We start from the raw sequence: 25,236 nt of genomic DNA, 5'->3' as shown, positions 1-25,236 counted from the left end.
GCCGTGCCTATTCCATCGTGCATATTTGTGAACAATGAGAATGCGATCTGGTTCCTTTTTGGTCCTTCATATCCAAAGTGATTTCCAATGTCTATGCTTGTCACATTTCACCATCTCCATTAGTTGCTGTATTTGGGTGATTTTCTGACACTAGGGAATCAGCTCCCCCTGCTCATTTGCAGAAGGTTGTTGTCGTTGCCTTTTGCTCTTTATTAGTCAGATGTTTAATTTTGCTCATCTGGAAGGCTGCCACCTCACCTTCTCATCGTTACTGGATTAGAGCTGTTATGTACAATCTCAAATTGAAAAAGATCAGATGCACCATTATTGGATCCATCAACAAATTCCATGAAACCTAGGACTCTCTAATAACATACTATGTGGACAATTTACCTGGTCTGGAACTGTGAAATGGAATTGTCACCTGTCATTTGATTATCTTTACAATCGCCATTACGTGCGCCTTGTTTATGTTTTTTTTTTTTTAGGTCTCTATTGATTATCTAAGTCAGTTTCGATGTGTTGTTGTTTTATACTGTTTATTTGTGTGTATTATTAGTATATGTCAATTGAAAACTACAAAAACATTTTGCAAAAAAGAAAAGAAGATGCTATTAATAAAACTCTCAACTTATAATAGAGAGACAAAACAAGTCTATGGCATACAACGCAAAACAAACCCAAAGTGACATCTCAGGGCTTCAGTGAAAGTTATTAGGAAGCCTCGGTCTACATGGTCGGGCTGTAGTGGGATAACACTCGGTGATGCTTCCTGAAACCATAATGTGATTTATCACGCCAGATTATGATGCGTAACGGGGACAGGTGTGGCGTGACAAAACAAATAGAGTGACGGATACATGGTGGTTATCGCCAACACATACACACTTTAAACCAGGAGCATGTTTACACATGCCTCATCCTTAACAAGCATCAAAAGGTAATTATGTGTTATCTGTACATTGTCTTGTATGCCACTCTTGCTTGGCAGAACAGACTGCAGACTGGCGATGCTAATTTTGGCACAGACAAATGTCAGATGATGTGGCGGAAGTGAAATTAAGTATGATTTTGCTTTGTCTCAAAAACATCATGTTTATAATGTATCCTTTTAAAATGCTAACAGTTTTAAGAAATAAACGGAATAAACACATTATTATTTTATACACTATAGATCGGTGATAAAAGCTTACAGCCGAGGTCAAAGTGACATTTCCAGAGGAATTGACCACCATGAAAAAGAACATGTATAGGACAAGCACACGACTCATTGCTTGATTTGCATATTTGAGTCTTACATTATATGTAAACAATCTGAACATATACCTGTCATCATTAGATGACAGTCTGTCATTCATCGAAGACATAAAAATCACGAGATAATCTAAAACATTGACAGTATTTTACAGTACTACTTCTTGAACAAAGGTTTTCATAAGAAACAATACATCAAGAACATATTTACTACTCCCTTAGCAAAAGGTCTGTTACTTTTTGCCGTCATAACTCTTCAAGGCATTTATCGCCCCTAGTTTCACTCTACTTGCACTATTACGAGCAAATAAAAACACATTACTCTTGTTTCATGGAATCACGGGTACTCTTCAGCCAAAGCCGTCATCATATGCAGCTTGTATGCTGAGGATGCAGTCTATGCTCAATAACCAGAACATAAAAGCATCCTGACGGTGCAAAAAAGAGGTGAGGGCGGTGGACGAATGGCAAGACAGCAAGCCCCCAAACAAAGCCGGGTAGTACACTTACACTTCAGTACCTACACACTGTACCTTACCTATACCTACGCCACCAGTGTACCTACCTAAACTAGATTATAAAAAAATAAGCCTATTGTCATTTCTATCCCTTGGGTGCCCTGAGCTTGTTAAAAGAGATTTAGATCTTATCAGTAAATTCTACATTGGGTACAATGCACAGTATAATTCAATTGTAATTTTAGCAAGTGGACACTACGATAGTACATTGCCGTGTGCTTTAGCTTTACATCTAGGACAGATACCTCTCTATCCTCTCTTTCGCAACCCATTGTACTTTTCTTCTGATTCTGTTCTTCTATTCTATTAAAACACAGATGATTCAACCAATCAACAGACAGGGGTGTTTTTTGCTCCTCCTTATTGCTGTACTGTGACTGGAATGCCAAGTAAATAGACAAAAAAATGCCATACCATTCCAAAAAGGAAGAATATTGTAAACAAAAAGAAAGAAAGAAACCGGTCTTTCCCTTGGCAGTGCCATTTTGACGTAACACTGAGTAATGATACATCTTCTGTTCCAAGGGCAAAGCCAAGGAGCTAACATGCACTTGTTTTAATAGCAACAAGTTAAAACAGAACAGTTTTTATTCTTCTGTGAAGGACACCAAGAGGAGTTTTTGTAACCTAAGGGCTTCACCAAAGAGAGATGATGCAATGGCCCATCAATGTTGCCCAGCCTTGGATCTCTGCAGGTAACCATACACCCTTCAAACGATGAAGATGGGATTAAGATGGGGCGCTGAATGAGCCTGGCTTTTATGTCTTTCAATGAGTTTTTTTATTCCTATTATGTATATACTGAATAAAGGGCCACACAAGTTTAGGCAATTCAAAATGCTGCACTCTGTGTAGGTCTCAAGAGGATTTAGTAAGTAACTAATGCAAAAAAAAGTGCATGACTTTTTTTCAAGGTTTTGAATTTGTAGTCATATCCTTTGCATATTTATATTTTACCTTCGTGATCTTGGGGTGGGTACACCGGCTGTTTCCTGATGCAGCGTGCATCCAGCCTCCTCCATCAACCAACTGCAGGGGGAGGTGGGAATTGAAGCCAATAGTACATTCCTGCCGTAGAGAGCACTTCTTTTCCTGGACACACCAGCCACACTCGAACCGGGGGTCTGCCTTCAGACACATGCCACAGCTGTCTCGCAGTGCCCTGCACTTATACAGATGGGCTGGATAGCAAAACAGAGTGAAAGACAAACATTACAAATAACAGTTATTAAGAGATACATTTCTATTTTGTCGTGTGCTGTAAATCATGCTTTAAAAAAATCGTTACATTCATCTGATTCAATAGAAAACACTACTTCAGATTGTTGGTCATTAGTAAAGTATCTTGCCTAATAGTCTAACTCAGCAAACAGATGTCAGATGTTTCTTGTGCCTGCTTTCATACAAGACTGTTCTGTTTCAAATTCACTTTTAGTCACTTTGAAGTTTTACTTTGGTAACTTAGAGTTAGTAAAAGTCAATTATCCAAGGAATTTGCTTGTCGATAGAAGGCAGGAGGGTGTTGCTGGAAGGCACACTAAATAAATAATGAAAGTAATCATCATAATAATAATAATATAACTTTTTTATGTATATCTGGTTTTTGATGAGCAGGATAACTAGTTTACAGTTATTGACGAGTAAAATGGATTTGTTAATCTCTGGCATCTAAAACAATGACGTACTTCCAGTTTGGTCACATAGAACATTGCAAATAGATTTGTTCAATGAAAGAACATTTTTAAATTTGACAAAAAAAACAACAACATAACTTCATTGATAAGTGATGACAGAAAATTATTTGTGATTGATCATTAATTGAAACAGATAATTGGACTCTCAATTGCATTGATTTGTTACATCCATCAGTCATTCAGTTACTATTAGGCAACGTCTCATCACAAAACGTTTCCAATCCTTGTTTCATCAGTGAAGTACTGGTTGTTGTAGGGTTTATTTTAAATTAATTTAGGGTTGTTGAATGATTAGTTTAAAACATTCAGTGGTAACAACATTTCTGAATTATCCAGTTACACGAGATGGTGTGAATAAATACTATATTTAATGCTTATTTATATAAATTTAATGTTAATCACGCCTAAAGCAGTTGTGATGATGAAAGTAAATTAATTGTTTTTAACGAAAAAGGTAAATTGGTTATTTATTGAGTAAAAATGTATTCCATTAACTCCTTTGTGTGTGTGTGTGTGAGTGTGTGTGCGAGTAAGTGAGTGAGTGAGTGAGCTAATTATATTGGATACAAACACTATTAAATTGAACATTTTGTGGTGTTTTAAAAACGCATTGAAAAAGGAAAGAAAAAGTGGCCCTGAGCATTGAAGAAAGTCATCCTTCCTTCCCCGTCTGTTCCTCGCAAACAGTGCAAGACTTCAAAGTGAGCTCTTTTTGAATCCATCTGCCTCAGCCTTGGCCTTAGCACACCCTAATCTGATTAGCAATGGTTTATCTTAAAAGTAGCATAACACTAATTAATCTGAAGCAAATGAATGATTTAATTAACATCTCCACTTCACACTAGGGCAAAGCTGGGCAAGCGCCATAATGCTCCTCCTTAAATGGATAATACAATAATGCGGGTTGGATGTTGAAAGAGAAAGAGAGGGAATGGAGTGGTGAGGGATTAATGGAGGATGGGTAGAAAAAATGAGGAGACAAGGAGGAGAAAGTCTTTATGCAAGCTTTGTGCGAGCAAGGACAATTATTTCATGTTTTTTTTTCCGACAGGTTTATGTAATGATAATGAGGGAATTTGATTTTCAAGAAGCCCGACTACATAAGTACTGTATGACAATTTTGTACATGTCATAGTCCTACAAAAGTCTTGGCAAAACAGCTTTGTGAAGTTTAACATGTGGCTGATAGTGTAGAAATTGTCACTATTCATTTAGTTACAGTGGCACGGTGGAGCTCTGGTTAGCGTGCCACTTCACAGTTCAGAGATGTGGGGTTCAGTTCTAGCTCCACCCTTCCTGTGTGGAATTTGCATGTTCTCCCTGTGCTTGCGTGTCAGTCCAAAGACATGCATGGTAGGCTGGTTGGCCACTCCAAATTGTCCGTTTGTGTGATTGTGAGTGCGAATGGTTGTTGCTCTCTGTGTGCTCCGCGATTGGCTGGCAACCAGTTCAGGGTGTCTATCTCCTACCGCCCGTAGTTGGCTCGGATAGGCTCCAGCACGCCTGTGAACCTCATCAGAAGAAACGGTTTCGGAAAATAGATGGATGGATGGAATTATTGATGAGCACATGTCCAATTCAAGACTTTAAACCAATTAAGATTTGACAACAGAAGCAAACCTCGGAGGAGCATGTTTTCAATGAAATTGTGCAGGCAGAATAATTAGGTTGTAACCTCTAAGCAACTCATTTGCAAATTATCTGGAAGACGAACTGCATGTTTGACTTCTCTCAGAAGTGGATCAGACACAACGCATAGTGGGCACTTTTTCATCTAAAAATAGAAAATGAATAATGACTAGAAGAAGGAAATGACAGAAAAAAGCAACAGAAATGTTTGTAAACCTGAATCTGTATGCAAATTTTAAGCAAATTTCCATGGGACACACTTGAGAGGTCGACTTATGTTATCTTGTGTAATGGGATGTAGGAATTCATTAGTTTCCCCAGCTCAATATATTACACTTGAGAAAAAATTTTGAATGCATAATTGTTTTCCACTCCATGCGCAGAGTCATTAAAATAATAAATGTCATCTTTGTGTGTTACTTTTCCTTTTCCTTTCTCAACTCCTTTATCCTCATCTTCCCCGTCTGCCATTGCACAGCATATTCATTAGGTTGCTGTCCACCCATCATGCTCACCCATCATTTGTTCTACTATTCACAGGTTTCTTCATTTGTAGATCTGTCTGTGTCACATATATCTGGTTAAATGTGTTGTTGTTCTTTGTCTTCTTCCAAACCGCTTATCCTCACGAAAGTGCGCTAGCCAAGTGTTCTTGGGGAAGTAAGCAGGGCACACCCTAAACTGATTGTCATCATTATCATATTCATTCACTCTCACAATCACACGAATGTGTGAGGAAACTGAGGTATGCGGAGGAAACCCACGCAGGCACAGAGAGAACATGCAAACTCCATGAGGGGCTAGTCAAAAGTCCTGACTAAACAACCATTTACTTTTTCTTTGAAGTTGGTTAAGGAAGCTACCATACGAACAACTTAACAAGATCTTGAAGAGTGACTACAAAAAGCTAATTTCCATTCTGCGAGAGTTCCTTGTGAGTCAATACTTGAAAAGCTGAGGAATACAGAATCATAAAAACTTCATGCACTACACTTTATCATTTCAATTTCTTGTAAGAATGTTAAAATATGAACATTCAAATAGGGAATTCTTTTTTTAATCACGCTGTATTATATAAAGTGAATATCTGCAGATTACCTAACCATTATAAAACAAAATGACTACCATGGAAATTTGCAAAGAACAATTCAACATCAATTTAAGAGTCACTTACCTGCCATTGTTTCTCACCAAATCACAAAAAACAAATCACACAAATTTCAAGAAAAAAATTGCCATTCTACCTTGGATATTGAAAGGATTGTCGATGACAAAATTTCCATTCCAAAGCACAGAAAGGTCAACTGGGAGGTCACTGATATCACCGCCTTCGTAGTCATACTAAAAACAGAAAAGATAGACAGAGTGAGTCACCTAAACAGGTGAATAAAAAAACTAATTCCATTGTGATTCATCCTGGCTTGTTGTGGCAGAGCACGAGTCATCCAGCATGACCATGCAGAGTGACCAAAATAGTACACACTCTCACTCTCACTCTCACTCTCACACACGCACGCCCGCCCGCCCGCCCGCCCGCCCGTCCGCACGCACGCACGCACGCACGCACGCACGCACGCACTCACGCACGCACGCACACACACACACACACACACACACACACACACACACACACACACACACATAAGGAAATGACAGAAGGGGTTTAGCTGGATGGGCATGTGCGACTGTCATGGGAAATGAAGGAAAGGGCCATAGACAACAGCAAAATGATAGAAGAGGAAAAAGAAGTTGAAGACAAGACTCAAACAGTGGTAAACGTGTGAGATATATTCACTCACACGATACAGCGGCCGCATGAGAGAGGAGTGAGAGATGCGATAGGGAGGGAAATTGCAAAGTGAAATTGGCATTTTCCATTTGCTCACTGACATACTTGATTTGGTAGACCGAACTTGACCACCTCAAATGTGCGCGCGTGCGGTGGGGCTTGTAGCACATTTATGATGCAGACTAAAAGTGTCTCTCCTCCAGCACACACTATCTGCCTTTGTGCCCATATCCTCTTTAACCTTATCCAGTGGAGACCCTCATCCAGGACACTCACACGAGGCGGGATGCTTTTATTAGCATTGCCACAATGTCCCACTAGTTAAATACTTGCCTAAATACTGACAGCCAGCAGTGAAACAATAGGACCCTCTGAGGCCAGGCCCCCATTAAACTTTAAGGGGTTTCACTTGTTTGCTGTCACCAAAACACTGGGTGGACTTGTTCTCCAGTCGGCTCCTGCCCATCCCGGCAACCCGCCACATCATGCTTTATTCATACGGTCACATGCTTTAAAATGCCAACCCAGACCACACCGTGACACCCTCTCACACGGCCGCAATCACCCAAGGTCTAATCGGCTTTCTCGAGGGTACTTATGAGGATAAAAATAGGCATAAAAGGAAGTAAAAGCAAATTTATGATGTGCAGGTTTGCATTAAAGCTGATGATAATAATTATTGTGGAAGTACAATGGATTGGCACAACTGAACACAATCTGTTCAAAGTGGCTCTTCACCCTTCATTCATTCCATCTTATTAATATTCATTAATTCATGCCTGGTTGTAACTGAACTTTTTCAATATGTTGAAATAAAGTGGGGGGAAAGTTTGTAATGGCACTTATGTATGATGCACTTAGCATATGTAATTGTCATGTAAGAGAAGAAACAGCTAAAATGTTGTAAACTGTGAGATTCCACTGTTAATGTACTTGTAAAACAGGTTGCAAGCTGATGCATATGTTTGTCTTATTTAATTTCACATCTTAAAAACACATTATTCAAAATGCGATATTTTTCAATATTTATAACAAAGATAAGTCTTCTTGATGTACCCAATAAATGCTCAATGATGCGGCTCTACTCACTAAGATTGGACTTACTCACTTTTAGAAAATATTGATAGAAAAAGCATGTTTCATTTTAAAAGGGAATTTTCTTCGTATTCTTATTTGAACAAGAAGGGATGGCTGTTATCTCATTTATATATGAGTGTGAATATCTCTCTCTCTCTCTCTCTCTCTCTCTCTCTCTCTCTCTCTCTCTATATATATATATATATATATATATATATATATATATATATATATGTGTGTGTGTATATAGTCACACTCACAATTATGTTACAGTTGATTTAACATTATTGTTTCCATTTGTTCACTATAAAACCTATTATCAACTTAGCCTCGTACGCCGCTATCGGCTATCAGCAGGTCACTGACTGGACGTGGTTAATCTTTGATCTCGAGTGTCGGTGTCAATTCTGTTAAAAGTTTTCGAGTGGCGGAACCCAGCGAGGCAAAAGTTGCAGTTCTGAACCCCGTCCCTCCCAAATGAAAGCCTCCTCTGCCCGGCAATATGTCCTTCCTCCACTCCCCTGAGTCCCCAGTGCTGCTGGAGATGAGTAATCAAACTCATTACCGGAGCCTCTGGCCAGCGCCTGCATGTCACTACATGTAATTAATCTACCTGAGCCAACATATACAGTAGCCAGGCTCCTGAGGGAAAAGACTCGAGGAGAGCGGGGTGGCGGGAAAGAAATGTGGCGAAATGTGAGGCAAGCTTAGGGACGGCTGAAAGAGCAAATTATTGCGGAATACGAATTAGGCAGAGAGGACATTAAAACGATGAGGACGGCAACAAAGGACAAAAACATGGAAAACGGGTACAAAGTGAACAACGACCACGGGGACTGTCCCAAAAAGTATGAAGTGTTTAAAGGCAGAGGAAGCAAAGTATAGTAGAGAGGCGAGTAGTCATTTAGAGGTGACAGGAGGACTGGGAAGGAGGAGGCAGGAGAGGTTACGTTGGGACACCCAAAGTACGAGGTGAGCAGAAAACATTCGCCGGCCTCATTACAGTAACACTGCAAGTTGGCTCGGGTTCATTCGTTATCTGCTCCTGCACTCGTTTACTTTCTCGCGACATGAATCGTCTCTATGGATTGCATGTCTCTGCAGAATGTGGGGATAGATATTGTGTGTATTTTTGTGTGCGTGCATGTGTGTGTATATCTGGTCGATTACGAATAACTGCAGATTTTTACCAAGGCTGCCTGTGTGATGAGGAGGGTAAAAGAAAAAAAGCTGAGTTTGTGTGCATGCTCAGGTTGCCCCCACGTAATTAGTCATCTTGGCAGATATCTAGAGAGTATGTTCGAAATAGACTTCAAGTAGTGTTTGTGTCTCTTTACTTCACAGGGACTTTTTGCCTCTTTAATTTGACAGTTACTTACTGAGATTTTGTTATAAATATGGCATTTTGTACCTGCAATCATGCCATTTGTTCATGATTGCATAATATCCCTGTAGGTCATTTAATGCAATGACAGATTATGATGACATGATTAGTAGATTAGTATATTATATTGGAAGATTATTTTAATTTTATTTATTTATTTATTTATTTATTTACTTATTTATTGATTTATTGATTTATTTACTTTCAAGTTCAAAGAGTTACAATGCGAATCTGAAATGATCAATTCATAATGAGTTTCGTTTTTAATTTATTTTAGAGAATGGGTCCTTTTTGTGTTTATTTTTTCAATTATTATTTTTGCACTGAGTATAGACTGTAAACAGGTTAAGATACATTTCTTTTTTTTTATTTCATAGTTTTTACAAATAACAGTAGATAACTGTTTTTTGCACTTGTATGGTGGTTGAGGATGTTAAAATATTACTTCAAAAACATCTCTACAATTATTAAAGGCTTCATGATGGTGACAGTTTGACACTAACAGATCCACGAAATCAATCCGTGTCTAAACACACACTGTATACATTCAGTATAAGTGTCACCGTAATGCATATTCTAGTTCCTCATTTCACCCGAAAAAAAATATGTGATTTCTCATTGTTCTCCATATCCATTGCATGAAGTAGATGTTATGCTCTTAGAAATGCATATTGCTCAGGCTTCCATAAATGTTTTTGATAAATGAACTGCAAGCACACATCTGTGAGTCGTCACCTTACCGTGGTGGAAGGGTTTGCGTGCCCCTATGATCCAAGGAGCCATGTTGTCTGGGGCTTCATGCCCCTGGTAGGGTCACCCATGGCAAAAGGGTCCTAGGTGAGGGGCCAGACAAAGCACGGCTCACAAAACCCCTTATGACGATTAAGAAAATTGGACCTAGTTTTCCCTCGCCCGGACGCGGGTCACCGGGGCCCTCCTCTGGAGCCAGGCCTGGAGGTGGGGCTCGAAGACAAGCGCCTGGTGGCCGGGCCTTCACCCATGGGGCCCGGCCAGGCACAGCCCGAAAAGAAAATGTGGGTCCCCCTTCCCATGGGCTCACCACCTGTGGGAGGGGCCAAAGGGGTCAGGTGCAAAGTGAGCTGGGCGGCGGCCAAAGGCGGGGACCTTGGCGGTCCAATCCCAGGCTGCAGAGGCTGGCTCTTGGGACATGGAATGTCACCTCTCTGGCTGGAAAGGAGCCCGAGCTGGTGTGTGAGGCAGAAAAGTTCCGACTAGACATAGTCGGATTTGCCTCTACATAGTTTGTGCTCTGGTACAAGCCCTCTCGAGAGGGGCTGGACTCTCTTCCACTCTGGAGTTGCCCACGGTGAGAGGCGTTGAGGTGGTGTGGGCATACTTATTGCCCCCCGGCTGGGCGCCTGCACATTGGGGTTCACCCCGGTGAACGAGAGGGTAGCCTCTCTCCGCTTTCGGGTGGGGAGACGGGTCCTGACTGTTGTTTGTGTCTATGCACCAAACGGCAGCTCAGAGTACCCACCCTTCTTGGAGTCCCTGGAAGAAGTGCTGGAGAGCGCTCCTTCTGGGGACTCCATCGTTCTACTGGGTGACTTCAATGCTCACGTGGGCAATGACAGTGAGACCTGGAAGGGCGTGATTGGGAGGAACGGCCCCCTTGATCTGAACCCGAGCGGTGTTCTATTGTTGGACTTCTGTGCTTGACACAGATTTTCTATAATGAACACCATGTTCAAGCATAAGGGTGTCCATGTTTGCACTTGGCACCAGGGCACTCTAGGCCGCAGTTTGCTGATCGACTTTGTAGTCATGTCATCGGATTTGCGGCCGCATGTTTTGGACACTCGGGCGAAGAGAGGGGCGGAGCTGTCAACTGATCACCACCTGGTGGTGGGTTGGCTCCGATGGTGGGGGAAGATGCCGGTCCGACCTGGCAGACCCAAACGCTCTGTGAGGGTCTGCTGGGAACGTCTGGCAGAATTCCCTGTCAGGAAGAGCTTCAACTCCCACCTCCGGCAGAGCTTTTCCCACGTCCCGGGGGAGGCGGGGGACATTGAGTCCGAGTGGACCATGTTCCGCGACTCCATTGTTGAGGCAGCCGACCGGAGCTGTGGCCGTAAGGTCGTTGGTGCCTGTCGTGGCGGCAATCCCCGAATCCGCTGGTGGACACCGGCGGTAAGGGATGCCGTCAAGCTGAAGAAGGAGTCCTATCGGGCCTTTTTGGCCTGCGGGACTCCGGAGGCAGCTGACAGGTACTGGATGGCCAAGCGGAACGCGGCTTCAGCGGTTGCTGAGGCAAAAACCCGGGCGTGGGAGGAGTTTGGCGAGGCCATGAAAATGACTTCCGGACGGCTTCGAGGAAATTCTGGTCCACCATCCGGCGTCTCAGGAGGGGGAAGCAGTGCACAGTCAACACTGTTTACAGTGGAGATGGCGTGCTGCTGACCTCAACTCGGGATGTTGTGAGTCGGTGGGGAGTTGACATTGCACTGCTTCCCCCTCCTGAGACGCCGGATGGTAGACCAGAATTTCCTCGAAGCCGTCCGGAAGTCATTCTCCATGGCCTCGCCAAACTCCTCCCACGCCTGGGTTTTTGCCTCAGCAACCGCCGAAGCCGCGTTCCGCTTGGCCATCCGGTACCTGTCAGCTGCCTCCGGAGTCCCGCAGGCCAAAACGGCCCGATAGGACTCCTTCTTCAGCTTGACGGCATCCCTTCACACTTCACAACACGATTAAGTTAGAATGGTGACAGTGGACTGTTTCACAAAAATATTTCAAATTTCAGAAAGATTTCCATGACTGGAACTGGATTTCTTTATGATGGAGTGGACATAATATTTTTGACAACATTCAACTATCGATATAATTTGATGGAAATTATGAAATATAAGCATAAATATTAAGTCGGGAACAGCCACTGCTTCAGCTCCATTTAACAAAGCCAACATTCAAATATAAACACACGCATACAAGCCCGCATGCACATACATGCACAGAGTAGGTGTATGTATAATAAATCATGTAAAGCAGGTCACTGGTCATTACTGATAGCATAGTCTCGATCGATTCTGCATAATTGGGGGGGGGGTCAGGTGGCGAATCAGCCATGTGCTATGTTGGCCTCTGAAATACCTAAACAACAAGTGTGCACCCTATCTCTCAGTGTGCACATGATTTCCCTGTTTGTGTGCATGGAAGCATCGTCTGGATCCCCAGTGTACATGTAGATTGGACGCCTGAGTGTTGGCAACGGGTTAAGTAATGCACAATGAGACAGAAAGATTGAATGGACAGGGGAACATCCACTGCCGGCTAATTTTTGCAATGATTTATTGCACGTGACTCCCCCAGACACAGCCTGCTGCCATACATATACATACACTTTCCTCACGAGAATACTAAACACAATGGTAAAAGCGAGCAGGTTATCAATCATAATGGATATTATATACCGCCTGTTTAGTGCTCTGCATAACAAATATTTCACTTTCATTTTGCCTTTTAATATGCACACACACATTATAAAAAATGGAATTAGAAAGTGGAAGACACACCAACTCCCACAGCATCCGCATTAGTTTCATTTGCATCCATCCATCTTCTACTGTATACCGCTTGTCCCCACGGGGTTTGCGGACCTCTCCTAACACTCATCGGGCAGTAGGTGGGGGACACCCTGAACCGGTTGCCAGCCAATTGCAGGGCACACAGAGACAAACAACCATCCGCACTCACACCTAGGGGCAATATGCAATGCTCAGTCAGCCTACCAAGCATGTTTCTGGGATGTGGGAGGAAACCGGAGTGCTCGGAAAAAAAACACACGCGCACGGGGAGAACATACAAACTCCACACAGGGAGGGCTGGAGGTGGAATTGAACCCACACCCTCCTAACTGTGAGGCGGACATGCTAACCAGTGCACCACCGTGCCGCCCTATAGCTTAAAAACCAAGACGAAAATATGCCTTTAATGGTGGGACAACATGCCATTCCTCAATATTTGTATGAATACAGCAAATAAAGCTCATTCATCTTTTCCACCGTTCATGATTCCTTATTCCTTCAGCATGACTTTCTCAAGCGTGCACATCTTTCATTTGAAGACGTATCTGCCCAATCATCCAAAACGTTCCTGCCTCATTTGTTTGTTTCTGCACATCTGCTTGCTGAGGTTAAATCTTTGGTTATTTTGTTTTAATTCTGTCTGTCTGTACTCATTCAACCTCCTCCATCACAGCCCTTGTTGCTTTGTCATCGTTTGCTCCATCTCGCTGCTTTTCTGTCCTGTGTGTGTGCGTGTGTGCTTCCGTCAGTCGACAACAGCGCCACAATTCATCATCATTTCATCTACAGCTCTCTGAATTGGATACTATCACAGTCCCACCTGACGAGGAGGCTCATAAAACCACATTGCTGGTCTCATGTGGTCTATGTACACACGCGCATGTACATAAAAAAAGATAAGCCCATCAATAAAACATTATTTGATACCCTGTGTTCAGACTTTTTTTTTTTTGTATTTATGAAATCATTTCTATTGTAAAATCACATGAGACTGATAGATAAATAAAAACTTTGGTTTACAACATTGGGCAAAGCTTAAAGGATGTCACATATTGGTAGTAACTTGTAAAGGGCTACAAATGACTATTTTGCTGTCTAAACCAGGTGCTAGAGAATCAAACAAACTATTAAAAGAAGCAAAATGAAATTAATTACTAAAGTGATAATATTGGGTCCCACAGTCTGGTAAATCTTGTATGAATGAAACAAATATGCAACTGTCTTTGTCGTTATATATTTGATTAGGTTGAACAAACAGGTTTGAAAGATGGATTCACCCAAATTTATCAAATCCAAACATCTGTTCATTCCTCAACTTACATCTTTAGCGCTATAGAATCTGGAATTGCTTGCTCCCTGCTTCTTTTGAATGTGCACACTTCTACAGCGAGGAATACAAAACTCCAATGGGTCTGAGAGGGTCAGACAAAATGCAATTTGCATTCTGTCCATGTTGTCATTAACCTGCTGGTTTTATTCTGCAGGCGCAAGACATTACAGGCTTCCTCTTCTGTTTCTTAATTTTTAAAAAATGTTTAAATTCTTGTAGGCTAAAAACACCTGGGGGCATGATTCCATTTGCCTGATAAGAATAAATAAATACATATTCTTGTTATAAAGTATGATTATAGGTGACAAAAAGTAAGGAAAAGGAGTGGCTGTAAATCAAGCACATGCAAAAGAATGCGGTGGGAGTACAGTTAGCTGGGGAAAAGTGTGACAAGAACAAGAAAAGACATCTGCCACATTCAGGACTTAAAGCACTCACTATCTGCTATTCAGTGCCTTGGCGTTAATATGTCATAATTGGTGTGGCGTCTGCTTCACACCCCGATTAGAGCACAGGAAATCAACTTGAAATTTAAAGCGTTTGCGCCTATTACTTGCTACCCCCTGACAGTTTGACTGAAAGCAAAGATGGAGAAGTGGGAATGAAAAGAAAGAGTGGCATTTGAAACATGAATTCCCTGCGGCCACACATAAACACACGCGGCTTCACATGCACGCATCTCACAGCTGTAACACTGCAAAGTGGATAAAGAAGTTCCTGCTGTCAAATGACTTGATCAGCTTCAGATAGACTGTTTTAAAATGTTTGTTCGATCAGCCTACCAGAATATACAAATATGTTTAACCTTGGTAAGATTTGGTAGAAATAGCTTCTATTAATGATACACATTCACACAGTTACAACTAAACAAAAATGCTCCAGATGTGGTCCATAAACAAACAAAATTCTACGTATAATACATCATCCACACCATCAAAGGCAACTGTGGTTTTAGTAACTTTCTCAAGGGCACTAAAAACGAAACCAGCTATCAAATGTGTGACCTTGATTTGGAAAAATGATCACTCAGTCGCCTGAAAAACACCATCCCCAAACTCCACAGCCAATAAAGAAGCTGCCATTAATCAGTTCAACATACTTTGGAAGCTGTCTCTATTAAATTGAATAGATTTGTGGATTTTGGCATGTCTACATAAAATGATGTGTGGTGCCTTACTGTGCTCTTCTGACACTGGATGCTTGTGCTGTTGAACCTCAGGGCTGGGACACTGAGCGTGTTGCCTTGAATGTGAAAAATACACTCGTAGTTCCTCTGTCCAGACTGTGGCTGGGGCAGGTTCTGTGCCAGCAGCGTGATTGGCCTCATAACTCCAGCAGGGATATAGATCTGAGTGGAGGGCAGGATTTGAGGACACTCCTGCAGATAAGAAAATTGAGAAGAAAGAGGTTGAGATGTGACCGGAAAAGTAGGAAGCACTCTAAGTGAAGATACAAATCGGGATGGACAAAGTGTTCTGGACATAATGCTAAGTAATGGTGCTACATTCAAATGCAGAGCTGATAGTCGCAAAATGTACTTTCTGAGGACATTCATGCATCACTTAAAACGGGAAGTCTGTCATGTTTTCTGAGACCGTTCATTCATTCAAACATCTTTTTGCCAACAGTAAAGTTATTTTATACAGCCCTTAATCATGAATAAATAAATAAATAAATAAATTTGCTATCTTGTATTGCATTGCATATATAATGGTATTTCCTCTAAAAGTATAGGCCTAAATGAAAGAAAACATTGCTGTAAAATTTACAGAAATTTACAGTGTAAATCAACATTTAATGTGACCCAATGGTCACCCTATACATTCCCACATATAAGTAGATAAAAGGACAAATCGAGTCCTAAGAGTAGTTACTTAGAGCTTTACCAGGTCTTCAACATAGTTGAAATAGAAGAGACCACCATTATACTGGAGAAAGGTGCAAATGTGCGTTTAGTTTGTTGATCTCGACCTTTTTTAGGAGAAAAATATGACTCTCTAATATAATTTTTTTGGTATAACAATCAAAACTTTGCTTTATTTACTGAGTGAGATGCCATCTTAAATGGATAATGAACTGATTCTTCCACTCTGCTACATAACAATTGTCTTCAAAATTACTAGACACGTGTTTTACCTTCAAATACGTATCTTTAACTGCTTCAATTGCTCCTTGTAACTTTTATAAGAGGTTTAGCTCAACTGATTGATAACCTGTATTTGATGGAGAGTAGAGGAAGTTGAGAAAAAAGAGAAAGGAGAACAAATTGATGCGGTAGCTGAAGTGAAGCAGATTGTCAACAAGAATGGCCGACTGTTCGGGTCTGAAGTATTCACAGGTGGTGATAGAACAGGAATGGACTGCCGCTCTGCCTCAAGGCTCTAATAGAATAAAAAAAAAAAGGATTGTGTGCACGTGTGTGTGCGTGTTTGTGTTTGGTTGGTGTGAATGCACATGACCAAATACGTAGGTTTGACGGTGAAGTGTCTCTTCTGAAGTAGAAGCTATTGTTAACGTTGAAGGAGCATGTTCAAACATCTGTTCCAATTACAACACGGAAATCCTGCACGGTAGACACACACACACACACACACACACACACACACACAAACACACATTCATAAACAAAACAAAAAAGTGCTGGCAGCAGAGGATTGTGGGGGCCTTTTTCATTAGGAGTGGTGACAGGTGTCCGAGCGTAGTGGAGCACGCAAAGACACAGAATTCTCCTCTGACTGGGGTATTCCTCATGGGGCAATTCTCAGTTCTGTGGATGTCCCCCCACTTGTTCTTTTCACTTTTGCCCTTAAAGTAATCTCAATCCTTTTTACTTTTGGATGATGATGATGACCTTTGTCTTACTGCTCCCAAAAAGTGCAGCAGATTCCCTGTGTTTAGCTTTGACAGACATTTCGGTCACTGTCACAGGTGAAACAAACACGGTCCTGGACGATTGGAAAAATCCTGGAAAATCGTATCATAATCATCAAATAATTCCAGATTTAATTATAGTAAAAGATCGACTATGGGATAGTAGAACTAAACCAGTGGGTGAGCAAAATGTGAGGAGAGGTGAAGCAAGAGGGAAGAAGAGGGGGGGGGGAAAGCAAGGTTGTCTTCATGGGAGCAATTGACTCATTTATTAAAGTGGGAGATGAGACCCGAAGAGGGCAAGTTGGAGCGCTGCTACATGGCAGTCAATCACATTGCTTTGAGCTAAACTAATTCTCACACGGTCAACTCGCACAACCACATTTACTACCTGCACACACATATTCATCTCATGCTAAAGTTAATCTTGCCCTCTGGCACTGTGAAGTCAGTGAACACACTCTTAGTTGTGGGGAATGTTTTACATTAGCCACAGGGCAAACTACTGACACTCTGATCAAAGTTGTGAAGGTGAGACCTCAGCAGAATTGAGTTTGTCTACCACTGCACATTGAAAACCAGACTCACGTTTGTGTCGCAAGATGAAATACATATTCAAATGAAGCGTTTTAACGATAAATTCAGCCAGTTGAAAACGTTATTTTAAATCAGTACAGAAGTTTTCATGTAGGGTACATTATTTACATTATGTACAATATTTCCAACAATATATATTTTTACGTAAAGCTTAGTTCTATGTTTTTATTTAAATTTAATTTAAGTTTTGAAAAAGCATTTGATCTTTATAAAGTTCGAAAATCAATGTGTATCAAAGTTTTATGCATAATAGCTCTATTTTAACGGAGTCATTATTTTGGTAATTTTTCTTCTAATATTTAAGAGCTACAGAAGAGGATTAAAGTTCTCACTGCAAACTCTGAATTCAGAGATAGTAGTGAGAATCCTGCCAACTGTTTGTTTCTGCATTGGCCGGTATCCTCTTAGAGCAGCTGTGTAGTGTCCTATCACCGTATATATACTGTATAATATAAAACATATATACAGCTTTATAAATAAATGAATCAAACAGTGGACTTTTATCCCAGCACACAAGAAAATAGTAAGTGGAAGAATGTGGAGCAGGAAAAAAACAACAGTTACTTAATTTTCGTGTAATTGATAAATCTAAAACTATCAGATCATCTCCTTGCTGTCTTCCCAATTTACATTTACTATCAGCAAGGAGATGTCCTGACCATGATGATGTCAGAGATGAGGCAAGAGCACAGATTGGCTCCTGGCCATCACCCAGGGGGCCACCTTCCAGCAGCACTGACACTCTGTGAGTATGATAGATGAGGATGTATCTCTGTGTATGTGTGTGTGTGTGTGTGTGTGCGTGTGTGTGTGCGTGTGTGTGTGTGTGTGTGTGTGTGCGTGCGTGCATGTCACCGGGTCACCATAGTGAAGAGGGTCCCCATGGATTAGTGTTACAGTCCAATGAACTGTTTCAGAAAGGAGGGGACAAGACCCCATCGACCAGTTCCTTTATTTTACACACACACGGAAAGGAAAAGGTAGCAATATGATGACCACATCTCCCAAGAGAGAGGGAGAACCAGACATCATTAGAGACAAGGTGGAACTGAAAGTAACAATATGCTCAACACATAATATCTCAAGAAACTGCGACAATGTGTGGTTCTAATCCCAACAGATGAAGCCATTTAATATACATAGAGCAGTTCTGTGTTGTATTTCCACAAAGCCCCTTAAATATTCTACCTATATAGATCTTTCCCTCAGCACATGTGATTTTTAATCTGATCTGCAGATTTACTGGATGAACAGTGGACATATATAGTATAGAGCTGTATTTCCAGTACGTGCATTTATCTGTGGGGGGAAAACCCGTAGCGAAAACGCTGCCAGAGACCCCAGAGTTGGGTTGGTGCTAACAACACAACTATGCCTGCCGATTGATTAATGTTTTCTGGACACCATCCAAATTATTATTATTAGTAGTATTAATATTATTACTTGCATGTAACGCCACATGTTAATTACGACTGTGAAACACTTAATGGCTGCTGAAATATTGGGATGTTCTGGGTTCAAAGATCCTGATCCAAGACCATTATCTTTTGCATAGTGGTCTCTGGATGAGGTGGTTCACAACAAGGCTGGAGAAAAGATAATGCATCTGACCTCTACAGTGCTGATTGTACAGACCTCTTCACACACATCTCCATTAGAATGCTGCAGTTCTGTGTGGTATCTCTGATGAGCAAGTGTGACTGCATGTCTATCTGGATGCTATCAAAGCCCAGATAGTCAAAGAATAGGATGTTGGGGATTGCCATCAGCTAGTGGATCAATAGGAGCCACTCAAAATATGCAGTGGGTTAACAAGAACATGTGCTAACAAAACTGACCTATTCACATTTTTACTGTAAAAAATGACCTCCATCAATGATTGCCATCATTTAGTGAGTGTGATATTAGTCAATGTGAACTTTAGCCTCTAACCTTTTGGTTGTGCAGATCACAACCAAATTCTTAATACATACTATGCAGCAGCGGCCAGAGTGGAACGGTTGTATCTAATAGGAATATCTACCGGGGAATGTAACAAAGTTATTGGTTCCCTTTCATTTTAGCTCTGAGACTTACCCCTGTGCTCCATTTCAATAAGAAAAGTTTTCATCTACTTTGCTCAAATGAAGCGATTCCCTCGACTGGTGTCAGGTGTAAGGAGGCCAGGCCCCATCGCACCAGACGAGGAGCACTTGCATTCAATGAAAGACACTTTGAACTGTAAGAACTCTTTTACACAGTCCACCCACTCATCTCGGTCCCTGACGATGGGGGATAGAGAGTGAGGTGGAAAAGGCAGTAAAGCAGTCAAGATAAAACATAAAAAGTTCACACCATCTGAGGCTGAGAGGCTGACACTTAAAATGCGTGGCTAATTAGAAGTCATGAAAGGATCCAGTGATTCCAACAAACTTCCTGAAAACACTTAACAAAAAAAGCAATTTACTTATATGATCAGTAAGAATGTAGAAATGAATAATTTCAGTCTCAGCAGATACAGTACTCTGATTCAAATCATCAGCATTCGCAGAGAAGGAAGAAAGTAAGCCAGGTAAATAACAGAATAATTAAGCGGTTATTGAGGAATCGAAGGCACAGGTTTTGTCATGACCATAATGTCAGGTTTCAACTCCTGCAATCTTAAACATGCCTCACATCTGCCTCCCACTCATCCATCTCCTCAACACCAATCTTGTTCTTACCATTTTGAGGTATTTCTTCTGATATTTGTTTGAACTTGTTGAGTCCTCTGTCACACCTGTCTTCCACCAAATGTTGTGACTTCCACGCTGCTTATATTCTCTTAAAACCTGAAATATCTACACAGTATCTATGGCAATTTAGGTAATGATATTGTTTATGAAACTATTTTGAAGATCAAACGGTTCCTAAGGATTCAGTACATTATTGTGATTTGTGCCACTTTGGTGGTTCGCTCGCCAGACTTTGTTCAGTGACAGTGTATATGTGTGAATCATTGTCTGTCTTAAAATGTCCCATGTGGTTGACTGGGTAACAAGGTTATTATAGTTAATGAAAATTAAAATAATATAGCCAATAATAAAAAAAAAATTGTATAACCCTGCTGGCTAGTTCAGAATATTGTCTGCTAAATTGGCCCAAAGTCCACCGGGATAGGCTCCAGTTTGCCGTGACTCTGAACATAATTAGTATAGAAATTCAAAGCTGGATTTTGTGAATTTTTAGTTTGATTTATGGAAAATAAATGTGAAAGTATGACAATAAGTTTGAAAAATGTGTCATGTTTGAGATTACCATTAAGACTACCACTAACTCCAAATTAATTTACCATGCAGAGAGAAAACTGACCATAGCCATTTTAAAGGTGTGCTGGACGACTAGAAATTGTGACGGTTAGGGTTATCATTATCTTGTTTTTATTAATTTGCAGAAAGAATTCTTGCACATTTATATAAAGGAGTCCCCTGGCGGTTTGTATGAGTTTGCAACTAGGCCACCGTTGCAACTCCTCCCCCGTATGTTTTACGGCGGATGCTCCACCTTTCGCTTCTCATCTCATCTGTCTCTCTCCATTTAACACGACGACGATCAGAGAAGCATCTGGAGATGCATCTTTAAGCTTTAATACACTTTGAATAATTAACAGACACACACATACACACACGGGACGCACACAGAGTGAGTCTATCAGTGGCAGACGGACCCAGGGGGAGAAGGGAAGCTCACCCGGTGCCAGCCTCAGACACACAGCCTCTGAGTCAGGCTGCCCAATGCTGTGTGGCAGCCTGAGCACCAGCAGACACACACAATAATAATTTTAAAAAAGCTGTGAAGCAAATAGACAAAAAAGAGGATGCCTGCCTCTTTCTAATTGACATGTTGCCGCTAATGGCGGGAACAAGAGGATAGAGGCGAAGGGGGTTGCTAGGGATCAAAACCGGGTGCTGGCATGGCACACTATGAGCTGTGATGCACATCATAGTACATACACACATGCAGGCACACACACACACACACACACACGCATGCATACTTTTGTGTCGACTGCAGCAGTAAGGTGACATAAACATATGAACGCAGAGCCAGCTCACTCATCATACTGATATAGTCTGTAATTAAGACGGAGAGGAGCACTGGCGCACATATCTCGTGTTCACCTGCTGTTCGTCTGGAGCCCAACATGGCCTTCTTTTGATTATCAATGAGGCCGCAGGTTCAACTCCCCATGGAGCAGCCACTGTGCATGTGTATGCATTATAGACTGATTTGTAGTCTATTTATAATTTGGAATTAGGTCAGGCTCTTGGAATGTGCCTCAATGCCTGTTGTTGATAAAAACTTAATTTAAAAAAAGAGACAGTTATGTCAGTATTTTACACAAATTACAGAGAAACATTGAAAATTGAATTTCCCAGTAATATTACAATATTACATTAAACCAAAATTTCCTTAAAAATATTGCTGTCAAACGTCAGCATTCTGTACGATTACCTCAGTCAGTATGAATAAAGGATTAACTGTGTGCTTTTCCCCAGTTGTTGTCATTTACTTGTGTGACAAGACATTATTGCACGAGTGATTCGTATATTTTATGGTTTAACACGTTTTTTAATGGTATGACAGTGAAAACTCATCCACCTGTTTTCTATAGTGTTCATCCTCATTACGGTCACAGGAGTGACAGAGGGAATCCTAGCTGACTTACTAAAGCAAGAAAAGACACATTGAACTGGTCACCATTCAATCAAAGAAACAAACAACCACTCAGAATCTCACTTTAGGATTTGTTTTATCTTGAGTCTTAAAATTTCTTCTGCGCATGCTGGTCACTTTAGGGAAGCCCACACGTGTGGCGCATCTCACATTTTAACAGGCTCAATGTGCACCCCATTGAGTAACAATTTTCCTTGCCAAGCATAAAGTTTGTAGGTTGTTTTTTTTTTTTGGTGAGCAGATTTCAGCATAAACTACATTTGATTTTCAGTAACTTTTGGGGAGAACCTGTAAGGATAAAAATGCTAATAGAAGGATTTATTTTTCATTTGCCTGTGGAGCCATGATGGAAGCATCGCCGCATCCACCCGGCCCGACCCCACCAAGAAAGGAAATGTTATGTATGGTTTTGTTCATATGATTTCCCTATTGCGCTAATATCTCAGAATGGGAATGCAGTCATAGCGAGCAACCCCCAGGCCGAGTCGGATCCACCAACTAAATGTTGGAATCAGTGGAGCGAAGACAATTTGTTTGTTTCTGTGTTTGTTTGTCCTTCTGGTGTTTGTTTCTCTCGCTGTTTGTGTTTATGCACATTTGTTGTTGATGGCCTGCTCGAGTGTTTCTCCAACTAGCAATTTTCTGCCTGGTCGCCTCTCATGTGCTTCGCTCTTTATCGGCTGTCACAACATTGTGGATTTATATACATTTACAGATCCAGGAAGAGACAGGGAAGAATTAAATTTAAGGGGCCAAGCGCATCTGTGAGGTTAGCGTACTAGTACAATTACTAATTTCCTGTGGCTTAGATAAATGCATTTCTTTCTCTTTTAACAAGGGTATGATTTGAAGTCAGTCTGAGAAACATCAACAGATGCCTTTGGGAGGACAAGCAGTGTAGTGTGACTTCAATCACCCTGGCATGTGATGACTAATGACATATGGGGAAACTTTTCCAGGCATTATGTGTGTACTGTATGTGACTTTTATTAATGGCCACACAATGGCACATGTGCACAACATCGTGGGAGCTAACAATGTGGTACTTATTGATTTTGTGCAAAAAGTCATTTATTTTTTACATCTTTCTTTAACCACTTAAAAAGACCACGCTGCAGAGGTAGTATTCTTGTTGCCGCACTAGTGTGTGCTTTGCCTTCAACACATACATGCATAATAGAATGCGTCATCTTTTTCATATACTATACTGCATTTTCCTCTTTCCTTCTATGTCAAGTTGTCAAGTAGAATTCCAGCAACAATACGCAGCTGTAGATTATATGTTATGTGTATCAAGTGGTAGTCCAAGTGTCTTGGTAGTCATGGCAACATTTGCATCAACACAAGCAACAGGTGTCCGTATAACCCCTCAAAAATTTGGCCAATAAGGCTGTCAAGAAAAGGCACAGCAACATCAATGGCAAATCCAGAAAAACGGAGGAATCATTCACATGGACAGACGGTAAGCTAGTTGAATATTTTTGCATTTGGATTAGAATACATACAACATGATGATAGACCTATTTGGTTCTTGTTTGCATGTGAAAAAGGAGACTACCAACCTGTGAGGTGTTGACGCGTCCCTCCTGGAAGGAGCAGTCACTGGCATCCTGTGTGCACATGTGGCGATATTTGCACCAGTGACAGGGAAACTTTCCATCCACACAGGAGAGGCACCTGCATGTGTGACACAAAGTGGGCAGTCTTGATGGAATAAACAAATAAAGCCAACACATAAGAGCACATTTCAGAACAAAACAATATCCATCAAATAATTCTGTTAAGTACACTGTCATATTGTTTGGCTCATATTTTATATTTGTGGAAAGCAGAAGGATCTTTCTCAAACAATTATCATGAAATGTATTGTCATCTGATGATAAACACTGAACAATTTTGCAAAATAAAAATTTTTCAAAAAGTGCTCTATAAAGGGTTGACCTTTTGGCCTCTATTTTTGTGCCCAGTGCAAGAAACTGATTGAAGATTTGATTGAAAAAATTCACCCATTGATCTCCCAAACTGCTCATCCCAGCAGTCATTGGACAGTGGATGGCAGGGAACACCGCAAACTGGTTGCCAGCTAATCGCAGAGCACACATAGATAAACAAACATACACACACCTACGGGCAACTTGGAGTGGTTAATCGGCCTATCATCCATGTTTTTGGAATGTGGGTGGAAACCCACGCAGACACGAAGACAACTCCACACAGGAAGGCGGGAGCCACAATTGAACATGCACCTCTGAACTGTGATGCGGATGTGCTAACCACTATCAGACTCAGACTAAGTCTTTGTCACGTGTTCTGACGCATGAGGAAGCATTCTTTCTCCAAGTGTCTCTGTTCAGCTTCCTTGTCTTCACACTTTATACCAATTGAACCGCTACAGAAACAGTACCAAACTATGTGGCCCTATTCATAGCAAAATTAAAAGTAATTAATAATAATAACAATTGATTTCTACAATGATTCAAGTTTGAGCCTAAAAAAATAATCATTTAGTGATGAATGTGTGGATGTGCATCACTGCAGAAGTAGCAATGACATTGAAATGACAAGTGTGACTGTGGTCTTGCGTATTAAGACTTTATCCAGGCTGTCAGCAAGACCAGAGTGGAGGATGAAAACATCACAGGGAGAGAAGAACCAGAGGAATCCACTCTTCTCTCCTTATGCTCCATTCTTGGAGGCTTTAAGTGCAATAAGCTGGCAGTCGAAGATAAGCCGTTTTCTCCAGAATGCCTCTTGTCCTTCTTTTGCAAAAAATCAGGAAGGAAAGCGCATAAAAATACATACAGTATTCAGAAGCTGATTAGTTGACAAAAAAACATCATGGCTCCCACTGCTTGA

The 25,236-nt window shown here is 41.2% G+C and overlaps 1 protein-coding gene across 4 annotated transcripts in view; it reads right to left on the bottom strand.

The window, feature by feature from the left end:
• LOC148402575 (plexin-A1-like) overlaps positions 1-25,236 on the bottom strand; it is a 178,090-nt gene that overhangs the window by 35,342 nt on the left and 117,512 nt on the right. For all 4 annotated transcript variants that reach the window (XM_088359936.1, XM_088359963.1, XM_088359955.1 and 1 more), the window contains 4 exons: positions 23,943-24,057; positions 15,395-15,595; positions 6,340-6,436; positions 2,730-2,953 (listed from right to left, as the gene is read on the bottom strand). In XM_088359936.1, coding sequence (XP_088216062.1) covers positions 2,730-2,953; positions 6,340-6,436; positions 15,395-15,595; positions 23,943-24,057 — 637 coding nt within the window. The remainder of the gene's footprint in view (positions 1-2,729; positions 2,954-6,339; positions 6,437-15,394; positions 15,596-23,942; positions 24,058-25,236) is intronic.

Source organism: Syngnathus floridae, chromosome 2 (assembly GCF_059516105.1).
Source record: "Syngnathus floridae isolate MCC-2025c chromosome 2, RoL_Sflo_1.0, whole genome shotgun sequence".
Lineage (NCBI taxonomy): Eukaryota > Metazoa > Chordata > Actinopteri > Syngnathiformes > Syngnathidae > Syngnathus > Syngnathus floridae.
This window is presented reverse-complemented; position numbering and strand designations above follow the sequence as displayed.